The 23,265-nt window shown below is 50.1% G+C and overlaps 1 protein-coding gene across 9 annotated transcripts in view; it reads left to right on the top strand.

Moving 5' to 3' along the window:
* Positions 1-23,265, top strand: part of MAP7D2 (MAP7 domain containing 2) — a 100,385-nt gene that overhangs the window by 48,879 nt on the left and 28,241 nt on the right. For 3 of the 9 annotated variants that reach the window (XR_010304189.1, XM_064152038.1, XM_064152036.1), the window contains exons 2-7: positions 2,910-2,987; positions 6,082-6,245; positions 15,963-16,077; positions 17,032-17,130; positions 19,710-19,820; positions 21,072-21,194. Coding sequence is in view for 8 of the 9 variants with exons in the window: in XM_064152038.1 (XP_064008108.1) it covers positions 2,910-2,987; positions 6,082-6,245; positions 15,963-16,077; positions 17,032-17,130; positions 19,710-19,820; positions 21,072-21,194 (690 nt within the window). In the remaining variant the exon portion in view is untranslated. Of the gene's footprint in view, positions 1-2,909; positions 2,988-6,081; positions 6,246-15,535; positions 15,755-15,962; positions 16,078-17,031; positions 17,131-19,709; positions 19,821-21,071; positions 21,195-23,265 lie in introns of those variants that run through there. The other 6 variants (XM_064152040.1, XM_064152041.1, XM_064152037.1 and 3 more) reach the window with 5 other exon arrangements.

Here is a 23,265-nt window from a genome sequence, read left to right on the forward strand (position 1 = left end):
CAGCTCCTTCAGCTGCTCTTAAGGTTTATTCTCTTGTCCTTACACACTCCTTGAGACCATCAGGTCCAACCATTAACCCTACCACATTCAGCACTAAACCATATTGCTAAGTGCCACATCTAAACCACCTTTAAACACATCCAGAGGTGGTGACTCCATCACCTCCCTGGGCAGCCTGTGCCAATGCTTGACCACTGTGGCAGTGGTGAACATGTCCTAATATCCAGCCTAAACCTCCCCTGCTGCAACTTGAGGTCATTCCCTCTTGTTCTGTCACTAATTACACCTGAGACCAGCAACTACCTCTTTGCATTGTCCTTTCAGGTAGTCACAGAGAGCAGTAACATCTCCCATTAGCCTCCTCTTCCTCACACTAAACAGTCCCAGTTCCCTTAGCTGCTCTTCATCATTACACTGGGAGGTGTCCCTGCCTATGGCAGGGCTTGGAACTGGATGATCTTCGAGGTCACTTCCAACCTAAACCATTCTATGACTCTCATTCTCCAGGCCCTTCTCCAGCTTCCTCTGCACTCTCTCCAGCACCTCCACATCCCTCTTGTATTGAGCTGTACCCAAACCTGAACACAGCACTCCAAGTGTGGCCTCACCAGTGCCAAGTACAGGGAGACAATTCCTGCCCTATCCAAGCCAGGATGCCATTGGCTTTCTTGGCCACTTGGGCACACTGCTGGCTCCTGTTTTGTTTTCATGGTAGAGCTGCCTGTGCCAGCTTGCTGCTTGCAGCCAGCTTTCCCAAACAGAGGTTGAAATCCTGTCACTGATCAGATTTCTCCCCCCAGGTGACTGCTGTGCCCATTGTGCTCATAATGCACATTACAGGCACGTGTGGAGGAAATAAGCTGGTTTGGCCTTAAGTATATAATCCCAGCTGCAAGAGTTGAAGCAGGCAGTGGTGATTTTGTCCTTCAATGCTATGTTTACTTTCTGAAGGGCAGCAGATGAAAATGCAATCCCAAGCTGCAGGATTTGAAGCAAGCAGTAGTTATTTTTGGCCTTCAGATCTATATCTGCTTTCTGAAGGCAAGCAAATTTCTGCCTCCTCCTTGTGCACCCAAGCTCCATCTCTCCTCTCTTTGGGCTCTTGATCCAGCCTTGGTTTAACCTCCTCTGCTGCTTGTAGCCTGCTCCATGCTGTTTTGACTTCCAGATGACTGAAACCCTTTTTCCAGGGGAGCTGAAGAGGAGGATTTCCCTTCAAAGCAGTTGCAAGTCTTTGCCCTGGTTGCTTTACTGAGCCTCCTCCTCCTCTTCTGTCCTCCCTGCTTGTCAAATCTGACAATAAATGGCAGCCAGGTGAACAGTAAGAGGGGACTAGTGTGGAAGTGGGTTCCTGAGTAGATATTCTGTGAATCTCTGTGTTTATCCCACAAACCCTTCTTGTCATTAGCCAGCTGGGAGCTATAATCAGAGTTTTCCAGAGGCCTGGCTGCCATCGGGAAGTTGCTGTCTGTGTGCAGAGGAGGATTAGAGATGGTGTTTGAAGGTGCTGCTTGGGGCAGAAGCAAGGTGGTGTTCTCATGGGGGGCAGCTGAGACCTGCCTTTTCCACCAGTCACAAGGTGAGGCTGATTCTCAGCCTTCCTGCAGAGCTCTGCATTTTACAGAAGGCACAACCTTTGCTCCTGCAGTCAGGATTCCCTCGGAGAGGAGCCTGCAAGTGTGACTTTGCAGCAAGAGGATGGAGGTCATCTAAGTTTGTCTGATAAAATGAACAACTCCAGCTCTTAGAGCAAGAGGGAAGAAGGCTCCATTACAGTCCAGTAACTCAGCAGGGAGCCCAAATACTGATGGCAAAGGGTGTAAAATGTGCTGTGTGCTGTCTTGTTCGCACTGCGGCCCTGCTAAGACCCCAGGAGATGCTGAGAACAAAGAGAGAAAGGAGGGCACTGGAGGCCCTGCCAGCTGTTATAGAAGGTACCATCCTCTGACCAGTCACTGGTGAGCTGTGGCATTCCAGAAGGTCCACCTAAGGTGCATCATGCTGCCTGTTCCAGGGCAGGCAGACAGGTGACCCTGAGGCACCTCCTGTGTCCGGCTCCGCCTGCTCCCCTGCCTTTTAAACTCAGCTGTTTGGTGGCTCCTGCGGTGCACAGAGCTGGAGTGTCTGGATCCAGGGACAAAACGTCCTCAGGCAACCTCCTCCCAGACAAATCACCTGCTTTTAGGTGCCAACCTGAGGAGGACACAAAGTGTTTCCTACCTGGGAGAGAGGGTAGGAGGGCTGCTGGCTCCATAGCCTCAGCTAGTGCTAATTGCTGCTTGTTGGAAGGAGCTGGTGGGGTGCAGGTGGATTTCCTGGAGGCAAGGGAGCTGTGGGGCTGTGTCAAGCCATAAAACAGGAAGGCTGGGAGCTGTGGGGCTGTGTCAAGCCATAAAACAGGAAGGCTGGGAGCTGTGGGGCTGTGTCAAGCCATAAAACAGGAAGGCTGAGACTCCACACAGCATCAGGCTGAGCGCTGCAGACTGCTTTTACTGCTTTCCTGAACTACCTTTTATTTGTTTCTTTTTCTAGCCATTAAAATGAGGTTATTGGCAGAGATGAATACTTGTTAATTGCCTCCTTGTGGGCTTTTCCCAAGGAGGTTTGGAGTTTTAAACCAGGCACTAAGAGGATGCTTGTTTGCTCTGAGAAGAAGGGTCAGGCACTCGGGCTGAGGAGCAGCGCTGGGAGTTCAGCAGTAGGTAGGAGGCTACACTGAAGGTGTAACCAAATCCCAGCTTGTTAAGCTGCCCAAATAGAGGTGCAAAATGGATTTTGTTGCTGGAGCTGTTTAATTCAGCAGATGTGATTTATTTTTGATGCAAAGGTCTGGGTTTATGTTTTGGTTTGGTTTGGTTCAGTTTTCCTAACACTGATTTTTTTTTTCCCCCTTCTCTCTCTGACTTCAGCCATTGATGGATTCCTAAAAACTGATGAAAGACAAAGACTGGCAAAGGAGAGAAGAGAAGAAAGGGAGAAATACCTTGGTAAGACGGCAGGAGGTGGATGTATTATATGTGTATACATATTAATGGGCTTAAGCTACTAATATGACTTCTTTCTGATCTGACTTTTAAGTGTGGCTCGGTCTGTTCCTAACCTTTATTGTTTGTATTATGACTTAATGAAATCAACCAATGAATGTTTTCTTTGATATCCATTTATGTGTTTCATACTCTCTAGTCCCTGCCCATGGCAGAGAGGTTGGAACTAAATGAGCTTTAAGCTCCCAAAAAACCTAAACCATTCTATGGCTGGGTTTCACTTTCTTCTTTGAATAGAGATTTATATCCAAGCTATTTGACTGATCATGGCTTTGTTTCACCTTCTTCTTTGGTTTGGAATATAGGTTTATATCTAAGATATTGACTGATCATGGCTTTGTTTCACTTGCTTCTTTGATTTGCACTGTATAGAATCAGTAAGGGTTGGAAGGGACCACAAGGATCAGGCAGTTCCAACCCCCCTGCCATGCCCAGGGACACCCTACCCTAGAGCAGGCTGCACACAGCCTCAGCCAGCCTGGCCTCAAACACCTCCAGCCATGGGGCCTCAACCACCCCCCTGGGCAACCCCTGCCAGGCTCTCACCACTCTCCTGCTCAACAACTTCCTCCTCACCTCCAGCCTCACTCTCCCCACCTCCAGCTTTGCTCCATTCCCCCCACTCCTGCCACTCCCTCACAGCCTCAAAAGTCCCTCCCCAGCTATTTGCAGCCCCCTTCAGACCCTGAGAGGCCATATATAGGCCATATAGATTTATATCCAAGATACTTGACTGATTAGGGTATTGACTTGTTAAGGATGGTATAAACCAGATACTTCTCCATACATTTAAAATCTGTTACTCCTTAAGAGATGCAGAAAAAATACAAAATGAATTAGCTTCCTGAATAACTCAGGCATTGGTTTTAGAGGTTTTAAAAGAGTTGGGTTTAATCTTATAATACCTCCAGGAAAATGTGGAGGAAACTATTTACAAAGGACTGTATCATGGAATCAAGCAGGTTGGGAGAGAGCTGCAAGCTCCCCCAGCCCAACCTAGCACCCAGCCCTGCCCAACCAACCAGACCATGGCACTCAGTGCCCCAGCCAGGCTTGGCTGCAACACCTCCAGCCACGGCCACTCCACCACCTCCCTGGGCAGCCCATTCCAGTGCCAATCACTCTCTCTGACAACAACTTCCTAACAACATCCAGCCTAGACCTGCCCTGCCACAGCTTGAGCCTCTGTCCCCTTCTTCTGGTGCTGTTTGCCTGGCAGCAGAGCCCAACCCCAGCTGGCTACAGCCTCCCTGCAGGTAGTTGTAGACAGCAGCTAGGGACAGGATGAGGGCAACTAAGGACAGGACCAGGGCAATGGTTTGAGATGAGAACAGAGCAGATTGAGATTGGCTGTGAGGAACAAGTTCTGCAGCAGGAAGCTGCTGCAACACTGCAACAGGTTGCCCAGTGGGGCTCCATCCCTGGAGATACTCAAGCAGAAGCTTGGCAGGGCTCTGGGCAACCTGATCTAGTTGAGGATGTTCCTGCTGACTGCAGGGGGGTTCAGTCAGATGACCTTTGGAGGTCCCTCCCAGCCCATTCTATGATGCTATAAATGTGTGTGTGTATATATATATATAACTGTGTATGTGCATATATGTGTGTGTATATATTGTGTATACAGATTTCTGTTGTGCCTACATCTCTAATGTCTAAATAGATGTCTGAAAACACATAAACCTGTATAGGAATGAATAAATAAATACATGTATATAATAACATATAAGTAGACATAAAGGAGGGTGTCTACACACTTAATTTCATATATATATATATATCTATGAAATTGCTCAGCATGCTTTTGGATTTCATGGTTGGCCTCCTGGGCTGCCATCCACCATTGCTGCCTCATGTTGAGTTTTCCATCAGCTGACAGCCCCAGGTCCTCCTCCTCTACACTGCTCTCCTATCCCAGCCTGTGTTTGTGCTTGAGATTGCCCCAGTCCAGGTGCAGGACTTTGCACTTGGCCTTGTTGAACTCCATGAAGTTGGCTTGGGCACATCTCTCCAGCCTATCCAAGTCTGTGTGGATGGATCCCTTCCCTCCAGCGTGTCATGAGACCACCCAGCTTGGTGTCATCCACAGCCTCAATGCCACTGCCCATGTTGCTGACAGGTGTTCAACAGCACTGGTCCTAGGACTGATTCTGTTGTGTTATCAGTAACTTTTAAAGCAGGAGGTAGGAGAGCCCTGCAGAGGGACCTGGACAGGCTGGATAGGTGGGCAGAGGCCAATGGGATGAGATTTAACAAGGCCAAGGGCAGGGTTCTGCACTTTGGCCACAGCAGCCCCAAGCAGCACTATAGGCTGGGGACTGAGTGGCTGAGAGCAGTCAGGAGGAAAGAGACCTGGGGGTACTGATAGACAGTAAGCTGAAAATGAGCCAGTAGTGTGCCCAGGTGGCCAAGAGAGCCAATGGCATCCTGGCCTGCATCAGGAGCAGTGTGGCCAGTAGGACAAGGGAGGTTATTCTGCCCCTGTACTCAGCACTGGTCAGGCCACACCTTGAGTGCTGTGTCCAATTCTGGGCCCCTCAATTCAAGAGAGATGTTGAGGTGCTGGAACATGTCTAGAGAAGGGCAAAAAAGCTGGTGAGGGGCCTGGAGCACAAATCCTATGAGGAGAGGTTGAGGGAGCTGGGCCTGTTTAGCCTGGAGAAGAGGAGGCTCAGGGGTGATCTTATTACTGTCTACAACTACCTGAAGGGACATTGTAGCCAGGTGGGGGTGGCCTCTTCTCCCAGGCAACCAGCAATAGAACAAGGGGACACAGTCTCAAGTTGTGCCAGGGTAGGTCTAGGCTGGATGTTAGGAGGAAGTTGTTGGCAGAGAGAGTGATTGGCATTGGAATGGGCTGCCCAGGGAGGTGGTGGAGGCACCGTCCCTGGGGGTCTTCAAGCAAAGCCTGGCTGAGGCACTTAGTGCCATGGTCTGGTTGACTGGATAGGGCTGGGGGATAGGTTGGACTGGATGATCTTGGAGGTCTCTTCCAACCTGGTTGATTCTATGATTCTATGTCTTTTATTCTCTGCCTCAGCTGCTAGAGAACAGCAGATACTGGAGAAGGAGAGAAGAGCAAAGCTTCAGTATGAAAAGCAAATGGAGGAGCGATGGAGAAGGCTGGAGGAGCAGAGGCAGAGGGAGGAGCAGAAGAGAGCAGCTGTGGAAGAGAAACGGAGACAGAAGCTTAAAGAGGAGGAGGTAAGGTCCACTCTGAGGTGTATGGCAGAGGAGCTCTGCATGCTAGCATCAAACAGAGCTGAATATTCACATGCAGCAAATGCTGGTTTCTCTTTTTGGCCCAGAGTCATGTGGGTGTCGCTTTTAGAGCTGCTACCACACAGCTTCACTGCTAGACAGACTCTGCTGCTGCTTGTGCATTGAAAACATTTCCCACAGCTTTTTTTGTCTTGAGTTTGGGGTTTGGTTTGTCTGATCCCTCAGACAAACACCTTCCTGTGTTCACACATCTGGGACTCTGTGAGATCTCAAAGCATCAGCTTGCCAGAAAGTAGCTCTTGAGAGATGACTCTCTCCATGAAATGGTAAGGGGTTTGTTTACTGTCAGAGAGACCTCCAGAGATCAGCCAGTCCAAGCCCTCTGCCAGAGCAGGAGCACCTCGGGCAGGTCTCATCCAGGTGGGTTTGCAATGGCTGCAGAGAAGGAGACTCCACAGCCTCTCTGGGCAGCCTGCTCCAGGCCTCTGCCACCCTCACAGCCAAAAAGCTTCCCCTCCTCTTGCCCTGCCACCTCCTCTGCCCCAGCTTGCCCCCAGTGCCCCTTGTGCTGCCCTGGGCCAGCCCTGAGCAGAGCCTGCCTGCGTCCTGCCCACACTGCCCTGCACAGCTTGGGTACAGCACTGAGGGCAGCCCTCAGGCTGCTCTGCTGCCAGCTGCCAGCCCCAGCTGCCTCAGCCTGGCCCCACAGGAGATGTTCACTGCCTGCAGCAGCTTTGGGGCTCTGTGCTGGACTCTCTCAAGCATTTCCCTGAGCCCCTTCTGATCCGAGTGGCCCAGAACTGGACACAGTATTCCAGATGTGGCTTCCCCAGGCCAGAGTATAGGAGCAGAAGAGCCTCTCTTGACCTACTCACTACAGCCCTTCTCACCCACCCCACGACACCCTTGGCCTTCTTGGCCACAAGAGTGCATTGCTGGCTCATGGTCATCCTTCTGTCCACCAACCGCCCCAGTTTGCTTATGCTGCTCTCCAACAGCTCAGTCCCCAACCTATCCTGGTCCTTGAGATTGTTCTTTCCCAGATGCCAGACTCTACCCTTGCCCTTGCTGTATTTCATTCAGTTTCTCCCCACCCAACTCTCAGCCTGTCCAGGTCTGGCTGAATGGCAGCACAGCCTTGGGTGTCTCAGCCACTGCTCCTCGTTTGGTGTCATAAGCAACCTTGCTGGCAGTGCCCTCTGTGTCCTCATCCAGGTCATTGTGAATTTACTGAACAGCTCATGAGACTGAACTAATGGATTTGGGTTTCCTCATGGAATCACAAGTGAAGTGTCTAAGCTGGTTTAAAACTCTAGCACAGAAGAGATTCCTTTCTGCTGTCTTGAGTCTGATTTCTGCTGCGGATCTCTGAATGCTCTCTGTGTGTCTTGCTCTTCATGACACCCTGCAGAAAACAGCAGTGCTGCTGCTGCAGCTGATAAAGAATTAATGATGTTGGAAAAATGGGGCAGTGGTTTGAAGAAAGAAATGGAAGTGGTTTCCCTAGTTCCTAGAGATAAAGGCTCTGGAACTCTGCAGCTCTTCTTTCAGCTGTAACATTCTGGTTGTGGCTCTGCAGAAGAGCTGACAATTAATTTTACAATGTTTTGCCATGGGTTTGATTTCAGATTTTGCTAAGGAGGATGACAAAAGTGACAGCAAAGGGTAGGAAGTCTCCCTCCATCATTGGCCTGACCTGCTTCTTCCTCAGGGTTTCCTGCTGGGATCATCTTTTGTAGCTAAGGAAAGTTGATTCCTTTTATGAGGGTCGTAAGGGAAAGCAGCAAGTACAAAAACTTCCTAAATCCTGGCCTCAAAATTGGCCCCAAAGAGGGGTGCAGGGAGTGGGAGGGGTGTGGGCAGAGTGAGCAGCTGCCTGCTTTTTCTGCCTGCATGGTTTTGCAGCACTGGAGAAATAAGAGCAGGGGTGTCAGACAGCAGAGAGGCAGTGCTAGGTCAGACCCAAAGGTCTCTTCAGTGGGGATCCCATCTCCTTGGAGCAGCCTCCTGCACTTGCCCAGAGGTGAGTTCAGAAGATGGTCTGGTTGACTGGCTAGGGCTGGGGGATAGGTTGGACTGGATGATCCTGGAGGTCTCTTCCAACCTGCTTGATTCTATGACTTCTGTGTTTCTGTGAGCACAGAGTGATGCTTCTCCCAGGCATGAGCAAGGCTGTTGCAGCTCCTCAGTACCCTGTGCATGTGATGGGAAGCTCCTCTCGTGCTGAGAGAAAGGCTTGCTCCCAGCTGTTTGGTTAGAACATAGAATCAAGCAGGCTGGAAGAGACTTCCAAGCTCATCCAGTCCAACCTATCCCCCAGCCCTATTCAGTCAGCCAGCCCATGGCACTAAGTGCCTCATCCAAGCTTTGCTTCAACACCTCCAGGGATGACTTGGACACCTCCAGTGGGCAGGACAGGAGGGGATGCTTGTTGGAGGGTGTTTTAAATCTGGTGGGAAGGAAAATTCAGGAGCCAGTGAAAGAGTGGGAGGGTACACAGGGGGAGTAATTTGTAGAAGAGAGGAGGATGAGGGAAGAAGGAAACTGGGAGGAGGAGATGCCACCACCTCCTGGCTTCCCTTCAGTTACTTTTCACTCCCTCATTTCCCAGATTCCACTTGAACTCTGCTGAAGGATCTGCCAAATCCCTTCCCCCCCAGCTCTTCCACAAGCTTTTCAAACCCTGCATGTGTAGTAGCAGCAGAGGTCTGAGTAAGGCTGGTGATGAAGTTACAACTCCCTGGGAACTGCAGGTTACTCACTGCTCCTGAGTCATTCTGGGCATTTGAGACCTTCTTTACTGGAAGAGCTCTGAGCCAGCATTTCCCACACTTGTGCTTGCAGCCAGGGCATGCTCTGTCCCATGCAGTGCAGCAGGCCTTCACTGTTCCTCCTTTCCATACTGGTTTACACTGGGTAGGGACTGGGCCACCCATTCTTTGGCACTTCAGGTAGATGAGGAGTGAGTAAAGAGAGGTTTTCTTCCTTGCTGTCTGCCTTAGGGCTTGTCTTTAAGTCTCTTGTCCTTGCTTTTTGACACAGCAGAAGGCAGTGCACATCTGTGACAGGAACAGGTGGCATAGATCTTTCTAGAAAATGCTGTTCTTGCATCTGGAAGAGCTGGAGAGAGATGAATGGCTCTCAAAATGGGGCTTGTTGGCTTCCTACAGCAAAGCATCCTCTGCTTGGCTACTTTGCATGCAAAGGACTTCTCCAAGAGGAGGTGACTAAAGCTTAGTTTTGCTTATGTTTGTCCTGTACGGTGCCAGGGGAAAGTTGGTAGCTTTGAAGTTGGTGTTGATGTGAATGGAGGTGGTGTGGTTGAGTTCTTCTCTGAGCAGCTTCTTGCTGAGCACATTGGAAGTCTGTCCAGATCCTCACAAATCAAATAAGCATGCATGAGAATCATCCTGTCCTCATACATTGAGTCTTTTGTTATCTGTAGACCTCTTCCTTCCAGGTTACTTTTAAATCTGTCCACTTCTCTTAGCAGATGTCTCTGAGCCTTGAGGAAGGAAGTGTGGCGGTGTTCAACAGAGTCATAGAGTGTTTTGGGTTGGAAGGGACCTCCAAAGGACATCCAGTCCAACCCCTCTGCAGCCAGCAGGGACATCCTCCACTAGAGCAGGTTGCTTACAGCCTTGCCTTGAAGATCTTCAGGGATGGGGACTCAACTACTTCCCTGGGCAACCTGTCACAGTGTTCAACACTCTCATAGCAGAGAACTTGTTCCTCACATCCGAGCTCAATCTGCTCTGATCTCATTTCAAACCCTTGCTCCTCATCCTGTTCCTGCAGGCCTTTGCAGACAGTCCCTCTGCAGCCTGCTTGCAGACCCTTCAGGTCCTGGCAGGCTGCTCTTGGGTCTGCCTGGAGCCTTCGCTTCTCCAGGCTGCACACCCCCAGCTCCCTCAGCCTGCACACCCCCAGCTCCCTCAGCCTGTACACCCCCAACTCCCTCAGCCTGTCCTCACAGCAGAGGTATTCCAGCCCCTTGATCATTTTCATGTCCCTCCTCTGGACCTACTCCATCAGATCCATGTTCTTGCTGTGTTGAGTGCTCCAGAGCTGGATGCAGCACTGCAGGTGTGGTCTCACCAGAGCCAAGTGGCAGAATCTCCTCTCTCCACCTCTGGCCACACTGCTTGTGATGCAGATTGCCACTCACCTTGTGGGCTGCAAGCTCCACACATTGCTTCTTAATGTGTTCTTCAGATAAAAACCAACAGAGCTCTTGTTGCTGTGTGGAAGAGCCACTCAAAAGAGGATGCCAGCTGATGGTAGCAGGAAGCAGCAAGCTCTTGTGGTGCTGGTAGGTCTCTAAAGCAAAGAGGAGGAAGCTTTGTGGTCTTTCTAAGCTGTTTACATTGCATAAACAAGCTAAAAATGGTTTAGAATTGCTTGCACAAATACATTTAAGTCCCTAATATTTGTCAAGTGAACATTTCCCTCTTCTTTTGGTCACATCTATGTTTTTTTTTTTACATAGAGAAAAACAAAGTCAGATTATTTCTACCCTCACTGCTGGGTGTTAGGTTTCTTTGGGGTCGTTTTGGTTCTTGTTTGTTTGTTTTCTAATTGAAGCAGTGCAAATGTTTGTTCTGTGGCTTAGTTTGAGGAGAAGCTAAGTGGAAGGTCACTTGTAAATCTTGGGTACAAGCAGTAGGTGGCTCTCAAGCTTGTAGGTTAGGGGGTTGGTGGCAGCTCCCTGTGGCTTTGCAGCTGTTAGGAGTTCCCACCTGAGGGTCACAAGGATTAGTCTGATGTGGTTTTATGGAGGTGCTTTGTCTGTAACATAGGCAGGAAGGGTTCTGCACACTGTTTGCTGATGGATTCACAGACTGCACTGGGTTGGAAGAGGCCCTCCAAGGGCATCTTCTCCAACCTCCCTGCAGGCAGCAGGGACACCTCCAGCTAGAGCAGGCTGCCCAGGGACACATCCAGTCTGAGCTTGAATGTTTCCAGGGATGTGGCCTCAACCACACTCGTGTTCCAGGATTTCCCCACTTTCACTGTTCAGAACTTCTTCCTGATGCCCAACCTAACTCTGCCCTGCTCCAGTTTGAAACCATTGCCCCTCATTCTGTCACTTTAAGAACAGTCCCTCCCCAGCCTTCCTGTAGGTCCCCTTCAGATATGAAACGTAGCTCTAAGGTCTCCCTGGAGCCTTCTCTTCTCCAGGCTGAGCAGCCCCAGTTCTTTCAGATTGCCTTTTCAGGGGAGGTTCTCCAGCCCTGTGATCATCTTTGTGGCCTCCTCTGAACCTGCTCCAGCACATCCATGTCTGCCTTGTGTTAGGGACCCCCGGGATGGACACAGCACTCCAGGTGAGGTCTGCCCAGAGCAGAGAGCTGCAGTCACCTCTCTTCATCTCTGGCCATGCTGCTTTTGATGCAGCCCAGGCTGCCATTTGCCTTCTGGGCTGCAAGCACTCACTGTTGGCTCATAGAATCCTAAAATGTCAGGGGCTGGAAGGGACCTTGAAAGAAGTTCTTCACAGAGAGAGTGATTTCCCACTGGAATGGGCTGCCCAGGGGGGTGGTGGAGGCACTGTCCCTGAAGGTCTTCAAGACGAGACTGGATAAGGCACTTAGTGCCATGGTCTGGTTGACTGGCTAGGGCTGGGTGCTAGGTTGGGCTGGCTGAGCTTGGAGCTCTCTTCCAACCTGCTTGATTCTATGATTCTATTATCTGGTCCAACCTCCCAGCTTCTTGTCCACCAGCACTCCCCAGATGCTATCAGTCCCATCATCCCCCAGCCTCTTTGATCACATTGGGTGATTCTGTGCTGCACAACCTCCCTGGGCAACCTGTGCCAGTGTCTCACCACCCTCACTGCAAAGAACCCTTTCCTAGCATCGAGTTTCAATCTTCTCTCTGCCAGCTCAGACCCGTTCCTCCTCATCCTGTCATTACAAGGCCTTGTCAATAGTCCCTCTTCAGCCTTCCTGTAGCCCCCTTCAGACCCTGCAAGGCCACTCCAAGGTTTCCTCCAAGCCTTCTCTTCTCCAGGCTGCAGAGCCACAACTCTCTCAGCTTGGCCTCATGGCAGAGCTGCTGCAGCCCTCTGAGCATCTTGGTGGCCTCCTCTGGATTGGCCCAAACAGTTCCATGTCCTTCTTGTGTTGGGGGCTCCAGAACTGCACACAGCACTCCAGGGTGCTGTGGAAATAAGATATGGAATAAAAGACTGGGACCAAATGTGTGCTTTAAGAACTGGGAAGATGCCTTACACAGGGTCCTGGAGAGGAGTATTAAGTGAAAATATTGGGGGGGGAAATAGCCACAATAAATAAGCAGACTGCAGAGAACTGGTAGCAAAATGGTACAAGAGAGGGACGCAAAGAGAATAAAGTTCATATTAGGAGGTGGAGAGTTAAAAGCAGGAAGTGTGAAGGTGAGATGCTAAGGCAGCACACACAAGGTGGAAACTGCATTTTGAAGTATGAAGAAAAGTAGAAGTCCAGCATCAGTAAGGCTGCAGACGACAGCAAGCTAGGAGCAGTGTGGAGCTGTTGGAGGGTAGGAGAGTCCTGCAGAGGGACCTGGCCAGGCTGGATGGGTGGGCAGAGGCCAAGGGGATGAGAGTGAACCAGGCCAAGTGCAGGGTTCTGCACTTTGGCCACAACAACCCCAAGCAGCACTACAGGCTGGGGCCAGAGTGGCTGAGAGCAGCCAGGCAGAGAGGGAGCTTGAGGTGGTGGGAGAGAGGAGCTGCAGAGGAGGCAGCAGTGCCCAGGTGGGCAGCAGAGCCAATGGCATCCTGGGCTGGCTCAGGAGCAGTGTGGGCAGCAGGACAAGGGAGGTTCTTGTGCCCACCCCTGTGCTCAGCACTGCTCAGGCCACCCCTGGAGTGCTGTGTCCAGTTCTGGGCTCCTGCATTGCAGAGAGCTGCTGAGGTGCTGGAAGGTGTTTGGAGCAGGGCAGCAAGGCTGGGGAGGGGCCTGGAGCACAGCCCTGTGAGGAGAGGCTGAGGGAGCTGGGGGGGTGCAGCCTGCAGCAGAGGAGGCTCAGGGCAGAGCTCATTGCTGCCTGCAGCTGCCTGCAGGGAGGCTGTAGCCAGGTGGGGTTGGGCTCTGCTGCCAGGCAGCCAGCAGCAGAAGAAGGGGACAGAGGCTGAAGCTGTGCCAGGGCAGGTCTAGGCTGGATGTTGTTAGGAAGCTGTTGTCAGAGAGAGTGATTGGCACTGGAATGGGCTGCCCAGGGAGGTGGTGGAGTGGCTGTGGCTGGAGGTGTTGCAGCCAAGCCTGGCTGGGGCACTGAGTGCCATGGTCTGGTTGGTTGGGCAGGGCTGGGTGCTAGGCTGGGCTGGGGGAGCTTGGAGGTCTCTTCCAACCTGGTTGTTTCTATGATAAGCTAAACCTGAGGGGAGTGACTGGATTCTGGAGACTGAAATACTGCTGTCTTTTCCCCCCCAAAGCAGAGACAGGAGGTGATGTGGTGTTGAAAACCGTGGGGGTTTTATGTGCTGTTGCAGCCTTGAGCTTTGTGACGCTTCTTGCTTTTGCTCTATAGGGAGAAGGAGGAGGAGGAGGAGGAGGAAAAGAGGCAGGGCACATATTTGCTGCCTGGACACTGATGGCACTGACTAGACAGAAGTGAGACAAAAAAGGGGAGGGAGGGCGGGGAAGCAGCTGCCTGCTTTCAGCGGGCTTTGCATGCCAGACCCTGGGCTAAAGACATAGAAGGGAGACAAAGCTGCAGCGAGAGCTAAACCACAGGACTGAAAGATCATCTTCCTAGGCATGGCAGTAGGAATTGTAGCAGCAGGATGGGTCCCCTGGCCAAAAGGTGACAGGGACAGGAGAGCTGGGAACAGCAGAAAGGATGTCTAGGAACTGGCTTTTTCCACTCTCTGTGCAGTGGGTATGATAATGGAATGCTTTATGGTATCAGTGATGGGTCATAAGAGAGCTTAAAAGGTAGTGGCTTGCTGCTGGAATTGGTGGGTGGTTGGTAGCAGGCTTGGATGAGGTGGGAAAACCAAGGTCAGAAGTAAATGAGTGGAAGTCCTGGTAATAGGAGAGATTCTTCCCAGACATGGAAGTACACTGCAGATGATGCTGAGAGGCCATTTGGCATTGTAGAAAGGCAGTGACCACAGGCAGAGGCCCAGGAAGGTAGCACCAAGTGTACAGGTGTGTGAATTCAAGTTCCAGGCATGGTAGTTCCTAGAGGTGCCCGGTGTTGGGGTCTGATGTGCCTGGAATGCTCCATCAGAAAGAGCAGACTCAGGATCAGTGAAGGAGACCTGCTTGAACAGAATCTGGAGTTTTATGGTAGATATCTTAGGGTAAGGGATAGGAAACCTAGGCCAAATTCATGAATCAGGGGCAGAAAGTGATCTGGCCAAGAGATGCAGGAGAGGTTTTCACACAGGTGGTCTCAGCTACCAAAAGTTACTGGAGATAAAGCAGGGGATTGGTAGAAATAAAAGGGGCTGTGGTGTAGTCACAGAAGCCTCACAGGATCAAGAGTTTGGAGTGGATAGAGAAGGAGTTTTATACTAGAGCAGGATGTAGCAAGGGTAGCAGTTAATAGGATCAAAATTACTACCAGGATCAAAAGGCTGAAGTCCATTGTGGCAGGAGGTGGAGGCAGCAAGAGTGGGCTCATCTTTCACACTAGGGTCTGGGCTGCAGAAATGTAAGGATGGAGATGTTCCCAGATGTGAATGAGAGGTACTGAGAGGAGGAAAGGAGGAGGGTGGGTGGTAGGTGATGGGCTGGTGGCTGGAGAAGCACCAGGTTTTATCTGCTTGAAAGGAGGGAGGGAAGCATTGCAGAGATCGTTGCCCCAGGAAAGCTCTGAGAAACTAAGAGGGTGGAGGTAGGAAGAAGATTGAGTTGGAGGTCTCTGAGGAAGAGGAAGAGGTGGAGAAGGTAGTAAGGTGACCACACATAGCTGTAAGCTAGCGCAGGGTTTGGGGACGGAAAGAAATCTCCTCCTTGTTCTTCCCCATCTGAAAATCCTGACTCATTAAGCCATAGAGGAAGGTGGGTGTGGAGGAGGGGAAAAATGCATCTCAGAACAGTCTGATCTGAGCGTGCACTAAAATAAAAGGGGGGAAAAAGAGAAGCTGTTAAATGCTTAGATTGTAAAGAACGTAGTGGAAGAAAGGAGGGAGGGTTGCTGAAGATAAATGACTAAGTGGAGCATCCTGCAAAGTAACCTACTTTGGGTCTGAAGTGGTCGTTTCTCTGCGTGGCTAGGAGGAGCCACTGGCATTGCAGCAATTTAGCTGTGCTCAGAAAGGGATGGAGGGCGGGGGGGGGGAGGGTGGGATGGAAAAAACGCCCCATCCTGAGGTCTGCCTAGACAAGAAAGAGTTAATGCTTGCCGAGCATTATTCTTATACAAATGAAGTCCAGAGCCCAGCAGCAGCCTCACCAGCGGGAGCAGATGCTAGGCAGTGATGCAACCTGTGTTATTTACTTAGGCCTCTGTAGTGACCTCAGTGGCTCGCAGACAAAGGACACAGCTATCTGGGGGTAAGTAGCATCCTGATGCCTTCTTGACTCACTCTCTTTTCTTTCTCTTGCCACCGAGCTCTTGTAATCGTCTTGCGTGGAGCAACAGGGGAATGGTGACTTAGCGAAGATGTTTTTTTAAAGCACGGTTTCAGAAGGAAGGGGCAAAACCAAACCCAACCCAAACTAATTCAGAGTTGGTTCTCTGGTTTGGTCTCAATATCACCAGGAGCGTTTAGAAGCCATGATGCGGCGGTCCCTTGAACGCAGCCAGCAGCTGGAGCAGAAGCAGAAGCGGTGGTCGTGGGGAGGAGCACTGGCTGCAGGCTCGGGAGGCAGAGATGGTAAGTCAGACAGGCTGCCTGCATTGCAGATCTCCAAGTGCTGAGTGCATGAGGCTGGGGAGATAGCGAGGGCGATGCATTTTCTGGTTAGGGTGGGACTGCTGTGGGGCTGCTGCCTCAGGGCACGAAGAAATGCTTTGTAATTGCTTGCCAGGCTTCCCCTCGCTGGCTGATAGCGTCTAGGCAGAAAGGTGACTCCTAACTTGAGGAAGGCAGATGATGCTAATAGCATCTGTTTGGAGGATGCTAAAAACCAGAACTCAAATTGATGCTTTCTCTCTCTCCATATCCTTTCCCCACACATTTTCCTCCCACGCACACTGTTAGCAAATGGAATATTCACCCAAAGGGCTGAGTGTTGTCTCTCTAAAGATGATCTGCTTTTGCTTGGTGCCTCTAAAAACCCCCTGGGAATTGCTGCATGTGCAGTTTAAAATCAGCTTGGTGGGCTTTGGGTTTCCTTTTTTTTCTTGTCTCCTATACTTTTTTTTGTTGTTGCTGCTTTTGATTTTTGGCTTCAACCCAAATTGTTTTAATTACGTGATGAGTCCTATCCTGCTTTTCTCTTTCCCAAAGGTGGATGTTTTCTGGGTTTAAAAAATCAGCATTTATTTCAATTCCTCAGGTTTCTGCAAGCTGATGTTATGGGTGTGGGGCAGGGGGGGGAAGGTTCGTGTTTGGGTGGTGATGCAATGTGACAGTTGCTATCTTTTAAACATACTTCATCTAAAAAAAAGACAAACTCTGCTTCACTTCTCAATTTTCATGGTATGCCCTCAAGAAGAAAAACCAAGCTGGGAAATTAAGTGTCCCTGATGATAAAAGCAGCGTTTTATAGTTTGAGAGAAAAGCCAGTTTGTCTTTGAGGCAGCTTGTGCTTAATCTTAGCACAATCCCTCGATTCACTCAGTGATTTCTTTCACCTCTTTCTGCTCTGATTTCTCTGCCGTGTAGGTGAATCAGAACATCCCCCAGCCCCCGCTCTAGGTTTAGCTGCCAACACCCTTCCTCCAGACCCTGTGACCTCTGCTGCTCCTGCTGATTCCTTCAATGGTATTTCAGAGACCCCCGCAGTCCCATCTTGTCTCATCTCTAGCTGTTCCAATCACCCTAATCCATGCACTGAGCTCGGCCTGCCTGATCACCCTTCCTTGCATTGTTTCACTCGGTGCTCTGCAGCATTACCCTTAGAGATGTGGACCCAATGTCTTCTTTCCTTTCCCTTTTCCTTTTGCCCTGGTGGAGCAGTGCATGCCTCTCATTCCAGCACACTTAGAGGCATTTCATGGCTTTCTTTTTCCCCTCACTGTGTAGACTTTCCCCACTCAGGTTCTCATCTCTGTTAACTGTGCTGTGTCTGGGTGTGGAAGTACAATCGCACAGGCGTTGGACAGGCGCAAAGGACTTCTCCCACTCAGACTCTGCAGACTTCTCCCACTCAGACTCTGCAGACTTCTCCCACTCAGATTCTCAGCTCTGTTAATTGCCCAGAGAAGGGCAACAAAGCTGGTGGAGGGCCTGGAACACAAACCCTATGAGGAGAGGCTGAGGGAACTGGGGTTGTTTAGCCTGGAGAAGAGGAGGCTCAGGGGTGACCTCATTGCTGTCTACAACTACCTGAAGGGACATTGTGGCCAGGTGGGGGGTGGCCTCTTCTCCCAGGCAAGCAGCAACAGAACAAGGGGACACAGTCTCAAGCTGTGCTGGGGTAGGTCTAGGCTGGATGTTAGGAGGAAGTTGTTGGCAGAGAGAGTGATTGGCATTGGAATGGGCTGCCCAGGGAGGTGGTGGAGGCACCGTCCCTGGGGGTCTTCAAGAAAAGCCTGGCTGAGGCACTTAGTGCCATGGTCTGGTTGACTGGATAGGGCTGGGTGCTAGGTTGGACTGGATGATCTTGGAGGTCTCTTCCAACCTGCTTGATTCTATGATTCTGCTGCTGCTCTGTGTTTGTAGCTGTAATTGCACACACGTGTGACAGATGTGAGGGACGTGCAGAGGTGCAGGTGCTGTTGAAAAGAAGTTTCAGTGAGAGAAAATGTGTTAGGGAGACCACACTTGATCAACGCTGCCCTTTGGGGTTGATGTTTTTCCCATCACAAGGGAGTTTTCCTGCAGTATTTCAGAACAATATAAGCAGCCAGGCTGTGTTTTCAGCCTCTTGAAGTGGGTTTTGTAAGAGCTGAAGCCCCTGACCTTGTTTTAGCCAATTATGGTTTGTTTTCTTTTGTATGGTTCATTATCTTGCTTCGTTTGTTTGGGTTTTCTTGTTGCTTCTTTGGTTGTTCCTGGGGGTTTAATTTAAGTTATTCTTCCCCATGAAAGGGCTGCAAAGTAGAGGAGTCCTCCAAAACGAGGAATGGATTGCACGTAGCAATTCTAATTTTGCTTGCAAATGGGCTTGGCCTTTTGAAAACTGAACCTGTGCTTTTATGAGCTGAGTTCTTTCTCCCCAAAGGAGGTGCTAGGCTTGGCTGCTGCTCCTGCAAGAACACACAGCAAATGTTGTTCTGCCCTGGACCTCACAGAGTCTTTCATTCTCTGTAAACAAATTGAGGGGGTTTCTACTAATTATTGCTCATCCCTGAAGAGTTTTGGGTGTGCAGATGATGTTCTGCAGGATACCAGCATTATACCTGCTTGCATTTAAAAAGGAAACACAGGGAATCCTACTGGAGGCACTATCCATCTACTGTGCTGAACTGAAGACCCTACTGAGGCAGCCTGTCAGTGGATGTTAGAAGGAATGTAGTAACTCAAGAGCTGCAGAATGAGGAGCAGCTGTATTTGTCCAGCTGAAAATGCTTTGGTTTTGAAAGAAACGAGACATCAGGGTGCAAAGCATCTCTAGTTTTAGCTTCAGTGGATCCTGCGGTGATCCTGAGGTGCTAGCACGCTGTAGTGCTACTTGGCATTTAACACTTGAATAGCATTTCCCTGGCATTTAACACTTGAATAGCATTTCCCTGGCATTTAACACTTGAATAGCGTTTTTCTGTCCTAGAATAAATGGCAAGCCAGGTGTTGTCTTCAGACGGTACAGGAGAAGGATTAAAGCACCTGAGGTAGGACCCAAAAAAAACCCCACCCAACCACAATAAAGTTTGCTGCCTTTTCTATTTTCTCCCTTTTAAAAGTTATTCTCAAGCCCCAAAAGAGAAAAGCCAAATGGCTGATGTCAGGTTAGTCACTGAAAGAGTGAGTGGACTCATCCATGTTTCATTTTTCCTATTGGTATAATACCTGAGGTCCACTGCAGGCTGAAAATAGGGGATAAAGGGAACAGAGATGAGGAGCTGAGTGTTATGTGTGCAGTCAGATGTCTTTGGGTAACTTTCTGCTTGTGCTGGTTTTGAGTATCTTCTGTCAGAATGGCTTCAGCTCCTTCAGACCTGATAGATCATGCTTTGCCTGTGGCAGTATGAAAGCCAGGCTGTTGCCCAAGTGGAATGTAACATTCACAAGCAGGAAAGTTGCTTCCCAAAGCGAGCCTTGGAAAACGCCGGCCCCCGGCGTTGCCTTGTTCAGTGCTATGATGAGTGGCAAGGGCCAGCAAGCACGAGCAGGAGGTTAATTTGGGGAGCTAATGGATGCTGTGATGTGAATACAAATGTCTTCAATGCATCTCTCTGCAGCATGTGACAAACTTTCAGCCTCTACAATGAATCTGCCCAAGCAAATGGAGTCGCCCATCAGTAAGCGCCTCTCCTCCTCCACAGCGGCCATAACGCATTCCCCTGACAGAGGCAAGTGACTGTGCTGCTCTCCTACCAGCCTCAGCTCTCCTCCTGCTTAAAGCTCTTCTTGTCCATGTAGCTGTGTGGCTTGTGTCTGTTAGCCAGAAGAACTCAGGCACGTCAGGGGTTGTAACTTAATACAGTAACACAGGTCCTCAGCCTGCCCCAGGACTCCGCTGCTGTGCCGGAGATCCTAGTCCTAGGTTTTTATTGCTGATGCTTGGTCAGTTTTTGATCCTTCAGCAAGCAGGGTGAGAAAGTACATCCTGAGACTGCAGCACTCACCTAAAACTCTGCAGTTTGGGATCTTCTAGCTAAATAATGAAAACCAAGTGAGCCAAACACGTGGCTCTGCCCTCGACTTGGGCTGTACTGTGGGCAGAAGTACATCCAATGAGCTACGAAGGAGACTTCAGTCTCCTAACCTTAGTTGTAGAGCCCTTTAATTTGATTTGAAGCTCTGATCCATGAGAGGCTCAGCAAAAGACAATCATCTGGTAAGATTAGTGGTTACTAAACACTCCAAGAGAAGACTGAAGGGTTTATCCCACTGTTGAGGTTTGGTTGTCCCTGTTTTCCTTCTCCACTCTTTGGAAACTCTCATGAGGAGGAAAAAAAAAGTGTCTGGACTTAAATAAGTGACACTGAAGGCTGAAAAGAGAAGGTGAATTGCTGAGATCTCCTCACCAGCTCTGCCATTCTCATGGTAGATGGCTCTAGCCTATGTGTTATAGGAGCACCTATAAATAACTCTTCTTTAGATGATGCTTAGGTTTATGGAGTAGGGAGGAATGCAGCTCTGGTGCATGAAGCAGACTTACATAACACAGTGAGACTGCAGATTTGCAGTGAAGTCCCAGGATGCTTGGCACATCAGTGAGTAGCTGTGCTGTTATAACCAAAACCTTTCACCTTTTCCTCCTGAAGGCAACCCTTTTTGTTTTGGCGATGCTGAGTCATGAAAGCAACCATTTTGCAGAGTGGAATATGCCTCTGGTGAGAAGCAAAATGCAACATGGTCAGAACCTTGCTGGATTGGACAACAAAATGAGGGAGGAATTAACCCCTTTTTTTTTTTCCAGAGGGAATGGAAGTTATCTTTAAGTAGTTCCAATACTGAAGACTTTTAGGTTTTTCCCTTTTAATTTAATCCAACCATTTCATCGTTTTTTTCTTTCAGTTCTTTTAATGTGCCCTGGTTTTATTTCTTTGCATTTGAAATTTGATTTCCCTGTGTTTTTTTTTGCTCCCATCCTTCAGCTCACCGCATGCATCTTAGCCCCATGGAAAACTTTCTTGTTTCTCGACTGCTGACTCCCACACAATCATCTTTAGCCAGAAGCAGAAGTACATTAATGCTCTCTGAGCAGTGCAATAATCCAGGTAAACCATGTGGGGGTTTGGAGAGATGCTGAAAGAATTGTCACTTTACATGGTAGTAAAGGCAAGAGTGAAGTTGTTCGTGGTAGAAGTGTGTTTAGAAGCATCAGGGTGTTGTCTGTCTCTCTTCTTAATGTCTTTAAGAAGAACCTAATTGATAAAAAACAACCAAAACTCCAAACCAAACAGACTGAAAATGGAGTTAACAACATTAGGAAAACCTAACCCGATGGAAAATGGACTACATTCATCTAAGAAACCATACTGTGCCTTGGGGAGGATGCATCTGGGATGCCATGTCCAGTTCTGGGCTTCTCAGTTCAAGAAGAAGCTCAGGGAGCTGTTTCAGACAGTCCAGCACAGAGCTGCTGCAGGCAGTGGAACATCTGTGAGGCCAGGCTGCGGGAGCCAAATGCTATTGTCTGGGATGTGGCAAGGCAGGGAGGGGATTTCCCTTCCATTTGCCCTGCCTGAACAGGTATTCAGAAAGCAATCAGCCTGGAGGTGAGGAGGAAGTTGTTGAGTAGGAGAGTGGTGAGAGCCTGGCAGGGGTTGCCCAGGGAGGTGGTTGAGGCCCCATGGCTGGAGGTGTTTGAGGCCAGGCTGGCTGAGGCTGTGTGCAGCCTGCTCTAGGGTAGGGTGTCCCTGGGCATGGCAGGAGGGTTGGAACTGGCTGCTGCTTGTGGTCCCTTCCAGCCCTGACTGATTCTATGATTAAATCAAGAAATGTGGTCAAGGACATCAGCTTTTCAGACTCTGTCTTCCAATCCATCTAACTGACAGGAGAATTAGAGGCTAAGTCCTGTACACCTGCCCTGCTGAGGCTGCAGGCAAGCACCTTCCTGAGGGGCTCTCTGCAGGGGCTCTGCACAGGGAACTCTGCTGCTATGGGGAGCAGCAAACAGGAAAGGGACCTGGTGGGCAGAGGGATGGCTATGGGTTAGCAGTGTGCACCTGTGGCCAAGAAGGGCAAAGGCATCCTGGGGTGCATTAGAAGGGCTGTGGTTAGGAGGTGAAGAGAGGTTCTCCTGCCTCTATACTCTGCTTTGGTGAAGTCTTCTCTGGAATACTGCATCCAGTTCTGGGCCCCTCAGGTCAAGAAGGAGCTCAGGGAACTGCTTGAGAGAGTCCAGCACAGAGCCCCAAAGCTGCTGCAGGCAGGGAACATCTCCTGTGGGGCCAGACTGAGGCAGCTGGGGCTGGCAGCTGGCAGCAGAGCAGCCTGAGGGCTGCCCTCAGTGCTGTGCCCAAGCTGTGCAGGGCAGTGTGGGCAGGACGCAGGCAGGCTCTGCTCAGGGCTGGCCCAGGGCAGCACTGGGGGCACTGGGGGCAAGCTGGGGCAGAGGAGGTGGCAGGGCAAGAGGAGGGGAAGCTTTTTGGCTGTGAGGGTGGCAGAGGCCTGGAGCAGGCTGCCCAGAGAGGCTGTGGAGTCTCCTCTGCAGCCACTGCAACCCCCCTGGCTGTGCTGTGTGTGCCCTGCCCTGGCTGCTGCTGCTCTGGCAGGGGGCTTGGACTGGATGATCTTTTGAGGTCCCTTCCAACCCCTCACATTCTGTGAGTCTGTGTTTTTTTGGTAGCACTGTGTGGCAACTCTCAGGAGCTTTATTTGATCTCATTGCCTTTCACACCCAGGCAGTATGTAGAACAAAAATCCCAGTGCACCATTCAAGCCTTAATTATTTTAGTGGGGTTGCAGTTCTTTGCTGTTAAACTACTTCCTCCTTCACCTGGGTGACTCTAGGTGTGTTTTCATCTCTCTGTATGTGTCTGTGCATACAGCTGTCAAATCCTACTCCAGGAAGAAAGAGAGGCACTGGAAGGACAAGAAGAAGTGGCCTCAAGTTGCAGCAAGGGAGCTTTAGATTGGATGTTAGGATAAATGTCATTCCTCAAAGAGTGGTGGGGCATTGGAACAGGCTGCCCAGGGAGGTGGTGAGCACCATCTCTGCAGGTGTCACACTCCAAACTGATGTCAGCCACAGCAATGACTGAAACAGCCACAGCAGCACTTGCTTTAGGTTTGGGGCTTTGTGTTTGCTTGGGTTTTTTTTTCTCAGTTAAGTATGATTTTGAA

The sequence above is a fragment of the Pogoniulus pusillus genome, chromosome 12, assembly GCF_015220805.1.
Source record: "Pogoniulus pusillus isolate bPogPus1 chromosome 12, bPogPus1.pri, whole genome shotgun sequence".
In the NCBI taxonomy this organism is placed as follows: Eukaryota; Metazoa; Chordata; class Aves; order Piciformes; family Lybiidae; genus Pogoniulus; species Pogoniulus pusillus.